Genomic DNA, 9,105 nt, shown 5'->3' on the forward strand with positions numbered 1-9,105 from the left:
TCCTTCCAGTAATTCCTCTTCCTTCCTTTCCTTTGCAGCGGGCCTGAAGGAGTCGGTAAGGAGGGAGCTGGAAACTCGTTTTAAGGAGCCACCACATCCTTCGCCCCGCAGGAAACCCCCGCGCGCCGGACGCCCCTGCCCCCACCAACCTCCCTCCCTCAGTTGGCATCCGGACGCGGTGATCTCGGCTGCCAGTAGAGGGCACACTTACTTTACTTTCGCAAACCCCAGCGCGGGTGCAGCCCCGGGAGGGGGCGGAGGAAAGACGCTTTGCAGCAAAACCTTGACTAGCGATTGGTCGCTTCCTAGCGTTTGCGGCAAAGGCCCAGAGGCTGGAGTAATTTGCAACCCTTAAAGCCGAATTGCGCTGTGCGCTTGATTTGGAGGAAGTTGCTACTCATTTAACAATTGAACGCTGAGCTGCAAACTCAACGGGTAATAATTTATTTCAAACATGCTCTGCAAGATCTTCTCCCCCACCCCCCGGATTTTCTTCTATTTGGAATGGGGAGGGGGGGTAAGGAAAAGTTTACTTAAAATGCTTTTGGGTGAAGGACCACGGTGGGGAGATTGCCTTTGTTTTTAATGCCCCAGTGTAATGCAAAATAGCAAATCCCGAGGGAATATGCATTATATCTTAAATATAGATTTACTTAGGGAGCGAATAAATCATGTGTCGTGTTGGGCAACATTCTGGGTTGAATGTGTACAAGAAATGTATATAGAAGTACGCGGATTATACCTAAGTACTTCACTGAACACTGCGGTGTTCAGAAAAAAAATTAGAGTCAGTGAACAAGGAAATTAATGCTTGAAATTTGGCCAGTGTTTAATTGGCCCAAGACCCACCAAAAAGGCACGGAAGTAATATTTGACTCCTCTACTTTGATAAGAATCGATGCATTTTTTACATTTTTATTTTATTTTATTTTATTTTGTGCATAATCTCGATTCCAATAATAAAGTGGAAAGAAGACCCAGAAAGGAAGTAAATGTCCGGTTTGCCCGAAGAGGAAAGAGTTAACGGTCTTCTTCACCAGGGTCTCTGCAAACTCCCGAAGCAGGGTCCTCCAGCTCGCCTCCTCCCCGGCCTTCTGGGAACGCGGGTCCCGAGGCTTCCCCCCCCCCCCCCCCCCCAAAAAAAAAAAAAAAAAAAATTCTCGCGTCTAGCGCCATTGATTTCCCCCAAACCTGGGAACCCCAGGCTGGTGCAAACCGGCGCCACGGGGCGCAAAGAGGATTTGTCTCTTTTCTGAAACCTGGCTGCGGAATTGGGAACTCCGAGCGAGAGGCGTGGGGGTGGGATGCGGGTGCAGACTGGGGGAAAGCGGACGGGGGAGGGTCCCCCGCCGCGCGCACCCGCAACCGCGTTCCTCCCTAACTCCAGTTCGGGAGCACGCAGGAAAGATCTCAGGGATTAGCGCGTCCTGCGGGGAAGAGCGGGCTCCCGCCGACCCCCCTGGAGGCCTGCGTAGGAGGGGCGGGGGCGTGGGTGTCTGCTGCCTAGGCAGCAAATTGAGGGATTCATTCGGGGTGGAAGGTACCCAATCGCGATAGGTAGCCGTAGGCATATAAGGCATAACACCGCCGACAAATGCAGTGGGTGTTTATTCATAACGCGCTCTCCAAGTATACGTGGCAGTGGGTTGCTGAGTTATTTTAATATTCCAGGCATCATCGTCCTCCTTGTATCTCTTACCACTTATCCCCATCGACACTAACACCCCACACACTCCGAGCGCGCGCCCATAAATACCCCTGCTTCCCTCCCGTTCTTCGTAGGACTGATTTTCCAAACGCTGCCCTGTCCCCAGCCTTCGGGAGGCGCCCGTCCGCCCGGGACGTGCCTGGCGGGGCGATGGGTACACGGTGTATTCTGTGTGGAAGGCTCAGCTGTTCCGCCTGCGATGATTTAAGCGCGCAGGACAAGTACGCGGTTTGTCAAACCGAGCGCTGCGCCAGAGGAGCAACGGAGAAAGGGAGAGGGTTTGAGCGGGAGCGAAAGAAAATGGTAGGCGCGCGCAGTTAATTCAAGCTGTGCTCTGACTGTTTACATCCGAGAGCTCGGCGCACTGGAGTGCCAGGCAGAAAGGGCTGAGTCTCCTCCCCGCTCCTCCACCCCCGTCCCTCCCTCCACAGTATCGCCCCTCCTTGGTTCCCAAAGCGGAGGGCGGGGGGAGAGAGAAAAAAGATCCTCTCTCGCGAATCCCCGCCCACCCGCCCTTTATATGCGAGGGTCTGCGCGGTCGAGGACCCCCCCGAGCTGCGCTTCTACCCGCTGCCGCTGCTGCCGCCGCCGCCGCCGCCGCCGTCGCTGCGCCCCGGCCGCCGCCTGGCTCCCCGCCGGCCTCGGGAAGGGCAGGGCTATTCAGAGCTTGGCGGGAAAAAGAGAACAAGGGGGGCGGGATCGTGCCTAGCAATATAAAACCCGGTTTTTCGGGCTTTATTCGACTCGCTGTAGTAATCCCAGCGAGAGACAGAGGGAGCGAGCGGGCGCGCCCGCTAGGGTGGAAGAGTAGAGCGAGCAGAGCCTGCCGAGCGAGCCGAGTGGCGCTCCGGTCGCCCGGGGAAGGGAGATCCGGAGCGAAAGGGGGCTTCGCCTCCGGCCCAGCCGCCCCCACCCCACCCGGCCCGTCGACCCGTGCCAGCGGGGCGCAACCCCCAGCGCCCCCACGAAACTTTGCCCGTTGCCGCGGGCGGACACTTGCCCCTGGAACTTACAAGACCCGAGCGAGAGCGCGACTCTCCGGACGCGGAGAGGCTATTCTGCCTATTTGGGGAGACACTTCTCCCCGCCGCTGCCCGCGACCGGCTCCTCCGAAAGGCGCTCCTCGCCGCTTTTTGGACTCTGGATTTCCTTCGCATAGTGGAAAACCCGGTAAGCACCCGGATCTATTTGTGTTCTCATTTATTTTCCCTACCGCCTTAATGCAATGCCGCGACGAGTCGGAGTCGAATGCCCGAATTGGGGTGTCGTCTCAGCCATTCCTGCGCTATTGACACTTTTCTCAGAGTAGTTGTGGTAGCTCGGGGTGGGGTGAGGACGAACCAGAACTGGATGGGGGAGAGCGGCTTGTCAAGATGGGAGGGGAGAAGGCAGAGGGACGACGGGTGCGTTTCTAAAACTCGTCTTTAGAGATTTTTGCTTATGTATACTGACGCTGCCCCCGACCAGCTGGACATTCCTGCTTTATTGCACTAATTGCTTTTGCTTTTTTGGAGGGAGGGGGGGTGCTGTGCTTCGCGGTGGGCAGAGAGCCCTGTGCATCCTGAGCTCCTGGGAGTAAGAATTACAAATTGCGTGTGGGAGCCAGAGAGCTCCGCAGCCGCTGACTTTTCCGCGTCTCGGAAAGGGCATTTAAATTCCGTCTTACCGCATTTCTGACAGCCGGAGACAGACACTGCGGCGCGTCCCGCCCGCCGATCCCCGCGGCGTTTCCCATTCACCCCCTGCTCCTTTCAAGAAGTTGGCATTTGGCTTTTTAAAAGATTAATAAAATTAGGGATCTTGGGCTTCCGAGGGACTGGTTGGGGACCGGGTGTTGGGGAGGCGCAGGGACCAGGGAAAGGGAGGCTGGGCAGGGATGTGTCCGATTCTCCTGGAATCATGGACTTGGGGGAAACGAGGGCGAATCTCCGCACCCATCCTTGGCTCCCCCGCCGCCGCCCCTGGTATCCCCGCGCCCCTGAGATGCGGAGGGAAGGCAAGGAGCGGGGCTCGGGCTTTGCCAGAACAGCTGCTACCCTCGGCGGGTGAGGGGAAGACGCCCGACTCCGGGCGCGGGATCGCAGCAGGGGCTCTGGCGCAGTTGCGTCGCCGTATTGGGTGTTGAAGGGAGGTGCCCCTGTTATTATCTAACACCCCCCTTTTATTTATGGGGGGAAGTGTTACGGCCAGCGGCTAGGCTCGCCCCACCAGCCGGCGAGGGACACCGAGAAAAGCCGGCGGAGGAAGGAAGGGGGGCGCGCTGGGGGTGGGGATGGAAGGGCGGCGGGGAGGGGGGGTTGGGAGGGGCGGCGGCGCCCGCGGGGGAAGGAGCGCGGCGAGGGCGCGAGTGGGAACGGGCGCGGCGCGGAGGGGCCCGGCGCGGGAGGGGGCCGCGCGCCGCCGCTCCCGCCGCGGCGCCTCTCGCCTTCTCCTTCAGGTGGCGCAAAACTTTTGCGGCTTCGGGTTTGGCGGATTGTGTTCCCCGCTGCCGCCTCCCCCGGCCACTTAAGGAGGCCAAAACCAATTTCGATTGCTCGGCGGCGGCGGGGCGGACTCCCGGGCTTCGCGCTCCGGGCACCCGGGCCGAGGTGAGGGTGCGGGGGGGAACGCAAGCTCCGCGGGCGCTCCGCAGCTGGTTCACCAAGTGTGTGTCCCAGCTAGCAGGGGGCCACCTGGAGGGGATGAGAGGGTGCCCTTCCCCGCCACCGGCCCCTTCTGGGGCTAGCGCTCGCAGGGGAGCGCGCGCGGTTCGGCGTCGGGGCGCGCGCTGCGCGGGGCTGCGGCACCCACCCAGACCCTCTTAACTCACGACGGCCCCCCCCTTTGTGTGCCCCCCTCAGCAGGCTGCCGCGATGCCCCTCAACGTCAGCTTCGCCAACAGGAACTATGACCTCGACTACGACTCGGTACAGCCTTATTTCTATTGCGACGAGGAGGAGAACTTCTACCAGCAGCAGCAGCAGAGCGAGCTGCAGCCACCGGCGCCCAGCGAGGATATCTGGAAGAAATTCGAGCTGCTGCCCACCCCGCCGCTGTCCCCGAGCCGCCGCTCGGGGCTCTGCTCGCCCTCCTACGTTGCAGTCGCGTCCTTCTCCCCCAGGGGGGACGACGACGGCGGCGGCGGCAGCTTTTCCACGGCCGACCAGTTGGAGATGGTGACCGAGCTGCTGGGAGGGGACATGGTGAACCAGAGCTTCATCTGCGACCCGGACGACGAGACCTTCATCAAAAACATCATCATCCAGGACTGCATGTGGAGCGGCTTCTCGGCCGCCGCCAAGCTGGTCTCCGAGAAGCTGGCCTCCTACCAGGCTGCGCGCAAAGACAGCGGCAGCCCGAGCCCCGCCCGCGGGCCTGGCGGCTGCTCCACCTCCAGCCTGTACCTGCAGGACCTGAGCGCCGCCGCCTCCGAGTGCATCGACCCCTCCGTGGTCTTTCCCTACCCGCTCAACGACAGCAGCTCGCCCAAGCCCTGCGCCTCCCCGGACTCCACCGCCTTCTCCCCGTCCTCGGACTCTCTGCTCTCCTCGGCGGAGTCCTCCCCGCGGGCCAGTCCCGAGCCCCTGGCGCTCCACGAGGAGACACCGCCCACCACCAGCAGCGACTCGGGTAAGCTGAGCCCCTCCCGGCCTGTCACAGGGGGCAACTGGGTCTCTTAATGATTTTCCCGGGGCGGCTCATTCAGCTGGCCACTTCCGTTGACCCAGCCTTTTTTTTTTTTTTCTTTTCTCAGATTTGGGAAGGGAAATGTTAGATCTGGAAGCATCTGGGAGCTCATCATCCCGGAAAACAGGGCTTTAGGGTTCCCTCCCATCCCTTCTAAGACTGCCCCCCGTGGCCAGCCCCCTCCTCTCTCTCCCTCCCCTTAGGAATTTCATTTGGGTTTTTAAATCTTCTGGCTTATCTTGCAACTCCATCCACTCCCTCTTACTTTTCTTAAGCATTTTAATTGCCCCGGGGTGGGCGGTGAGGGTGTGTGTGAAGGGGGATAAGAGAGGATTGATCTCTGTGAGAGTGAATGAATTGCCTCGCGAGAAGCTGGTGGGATTTCGTGGACTACAGATCCACGGAAAAATGAACCCGGGCAGCGGACAGAGGCAGGGCAGCCTCCCCACGGGGTGCTGGGAACTAGTGAAAGTGCCCTAAGGGCCTTCGGGCTGAGGAGCTGGGATCCGTTCAGCCTGTTCTGAACACTTAAAAGCAAATCCTTGCCAAAATTGGACTTTTTTTTTCTCCTTCCCCCACCCCTAGAACTTTTGGCAAAGCCGCGGGAATTTTTTTTTTCTTTTTGCACTTCCAGTAAAATAGAGAGTTGCTAAAGTCCTACCAACAGATTTGAAGCTATCATTTGCAACACCTGAAGTGTTCTTGGTAAAATCCCTTAAAAATCTTAAAAAAAAAAAAAAAAAGGAGGTGCTTGGGAATGTGCTTTGCTTTGGGTGTGTCCAAAGCCTCATTAAGTCTTAGGTAAGAATTGGCATCAATGTGTTATCCTGGTAAATTGTAATTTTCTTGTCTGTGCTGTAAAGCTAGCTGTCATTCTCCCCTTCTGACTCGGGCCTTCGTGGCAAGAAGAGCAGGGTCGGTTGGCTAGTTTGTTCTCTGCGGATAACTGGGTGCCAGGGCTCTTTCTCACGTAATAATGCCTTATATTTACACAGCATTCATTTAATCTGGTCATTGATTGCTTTAAGGAAACGTGGCTAACCGGGTGGTTTCTATTTCCTTTCTTAAAGAGGAAGAACAAGAGGATGAAGAAGAAATTGATGTCGTTTCTGTGGAAAAAAGGCAGCCCCCTGCCAAAAGGTCAGAATCGGGGTCACCCTCAGCGGGAAGCCACAGCAAACCTCCTCACAGCCCGCTGGTCCTTAAGAGATGCCATGTGTCCACCCATCAGCACAATTACGCAGCGCCCCCCTCCACCAGGAAGGACTATCCGGCCGCCAAGAGGGCTAAGTTGGACAGTGGCAGAGTCCTGAAACAGATCAACAACCGCAAATGTGTCAGCCCCAGGTCTTCGGACACAGAGGAGAATGACAAGAGGCGGACACACAACGTCTTAGAACGCCAGAGGAGAAACGAGCTGAAACGGAGCTTTTTTGCCCTGCGTGACCAGATCCCGGAGTTGGAAAACAATGAAAAGGCCCCCAAGGTAGTCATCCTTAAAAAAGCCACCGCGTACATCCTGTCGGTCCAAACAGAGGAGCAGAAGCTCATTTCAGAAAAGGACTTGTTGCGGAAGCGGCGAGAACAGTTGAAACACAAACTGGAACAGCTAAGGAACTCTGGTGCCTAAGTCCACCTATTGGAGGGAGGAACTGGAATTGGTCATGAATTCTCATTTGTTACTAAGAGAAAGTAAGGGAACGGGTTCCTTCTGACAGAACTGTAGCAGCTCCTCATATCTGAACTTTTTTCAAATGCATGTTCAAGTGCAACCTCACAACCTTGGCTAAGCCTTAGGATTGAAAGGTTTAGCCATAATGTAAACTGCCTCAAATGGAACTTTGGGCATAAAAGAACTTTTTTTATGCTTGCCATTTTTTTTTTTTCCTTTAACAGATTTGTATTTAAGAATTGTTTTTAAAAAATCGTAAAGTTTACCCCACTTCCCCATGTAAATATGGCCATTAAATGTAAATAACTTTAATAAAACGTTTATAGCAGTTATACAAGAATTCAAACCATGTATTATAAACCATAATTTTTTTTATTTAAGTACATTTTCCTTTTTAAAGTTGATTTTTTCTATTGTTTTTAGAAAAAATAAAATACCTGGCAAATATATAATTGAGCCAAATCTTAAGTTGTGAGTGTTTTGTTTCTTTTCTTGCCTTTTTTTTTTCTTTCCATTCTCTTTTCATCAATTCCAATTCACAGAATTTGGCCCTCAAGGGAATGAGTTTACAAAGATGGGAAAAGAAGTTATTTAAGAAAGGGCAAGGGCTTTTCTTTGTTAAAATGGGTCTGGGGCCTTAAGGGCTTTATTTTCTCAGGGTTATAAGATGCTTCCTGGAGATTTGTGATAGGGCCAGAGTTGCTACATGAAAGAATGAACAGGCAGTAGGCTGGTGAGAAGGCAAAGGGGTGCCAGAGGTTAAAGATAAGTTAAGTACACAAAGGAGGTAAGGGCTGGGGGTGGGAGGAAGATGAAGAAGAAACTCCAGTTGGGTTAACCCATGCTACTCCCCTGCTGCTTAACTACTATTAACCAGGTACTAGGCCCTTTACATGGGTTATCTCCGAAGTCTCAAAGGTGCTCCAGGAGGCAAGTTACTAACCCTTGTTTTACAAACAATGAAATAATAGAGGCTCAGAGGGCTTTTCTCACGTCTCTGGGGCCACACAGTAAAAGGCTGAATCCAAGGTCCCTGTTCCATTGAAAAATACTTAACACTTGACTATCATGCCTTCGTTCATCCTGGGGCTAAAGTGCTGAGGTCAGGAATGCTTTTGGTTTGTGGGTCTGATGGACCAACTCAAGTAATAACCATACTAACCTATTTATGTGTCAGGCATTCTTAGAAGCATTTTCCTTGTAATAATTCCACAGCAACCCTATGAAGGACATCAGCCCAATGTTGATTTCCCTATAATAAAAGGGGAAACTGAGGCACAGAAAGATTCAGCCAGGTGCCCAAAGCCCACTGATAATGAACAGTAGAGCCAGGATTCAAACCCAGGCAGCCCACTGATAACCTGTGCTAGAACAACACCCCGCCAACAAGCCAGTGGGAATAAACTGGCCGCTCACAAGAACAGGGGTTACCGATCTAGCGCGTTACATGCCATAAATCTCAACGTTGAGGCCCTGTAGGACCTCAGTTCCCCTTTTGTTTGTTTTGTTTCATTTTGTTATTTTGTTGGTTCATTGTTTCATGTTTTCTTTCTCTGAGAAACCCACAAGTCATTCACTCCTATCTTAGCCACTTGTTAAATACAATTCACCCCGTTGCTCCTGGGAAGCAGCCAGTTTGGAATGCTACTGCTCAGATCATAAAATAAAACATACTCTTTGTCACATGAGTCATTATTTTGGAAACTACAAACTCCCCTTCCTTCCAACCTCTTTGACACATGGGCACTCATGACACATGGTCATCATTAGAACATGAAAAGGCATTTTTGAATGTAGACATTATTAACTATAAGCCTTTGCAAACCCAGGGTCTGAACTGGAAAGGAGAACATTACATAGGCAAATGGAAGTTACTATTGCTGTTCTAATTATCTCATTGTTCCAGCCTCAGAGTAGATCTTAAGATCCTGTACTCTTTTTAGAACTTAAACCCACCACCACCAGCACCAACCACCACCCATACATCAGTAAATAATTACTGTCTTTGGTTCTGAACTCTAGAATAATTTACGCAAATCCTTCTGGATCCTTTATTTTG

The 9,105-nt window shown here is 53.7% G+C and overlaps 1 protein-coding gene across 5 annotated transcripts; it reads left to right on the plus strand.

Moving 5' to 3' along the window:
• The first annotated feature begins 2,388 nt into the window (after positions 1-2,388).
• Positions 2,389-7,497, plus strand: MYC (MYC proto-oncogene, bHLH transcription factor). 5 transcript variants are annotated; one of them, XM_032416053.1, is made up of 3 exons: positions 2,389-2,878; positions 4,549-5,317; positions 6,445-7,497. In XM_032416053.1, exons 2-3 carry the CDS (start codon positions 4,561-4,563, stop codon positions 7,002-7,004), a joined length of 1,317 nt encoding a protein of 438 aa, XP_032271944.1. In that variant the 5' UTR covers positions 2,389-2,878; positions 4,549-4,560; the 3' UTR covers positions 7,005-7,497. The 5 variants fall into 5 exon arrangements, with proteins under 5 accessions (XP_032271944.1, XP_032271948.1, XP_032271946.1 ...); XM_032416057.1 differs by having other exon boundaries at positions 2,515-2,878; positions 4,552-5,317; XM_032416055.1 differs by lacking the exon at positions 2,389-2,878 and adding an exon at positions 3,188-3,974 and having other exon boundaries at positions 4,552-5,317.
• Positions 7,498-9,105: the final 1,608 nt, after the last annotated feature.

This window comes from Phoca vitulina, unplaced genomic scaffold (assembly GCF_004348235.1).
Source record: "Phoca vitulina isolate PV1807 unplaced genomic scaffold, GSC_HSeal_1.0 scaffold18, whole genome shotgun sequence".
Taxonomy (NCBI): Eukaryota; Metazoa; Chordata; class Mammalia; order Carnivora; family Phocidae; genus Phoca; species Phoca vitulina.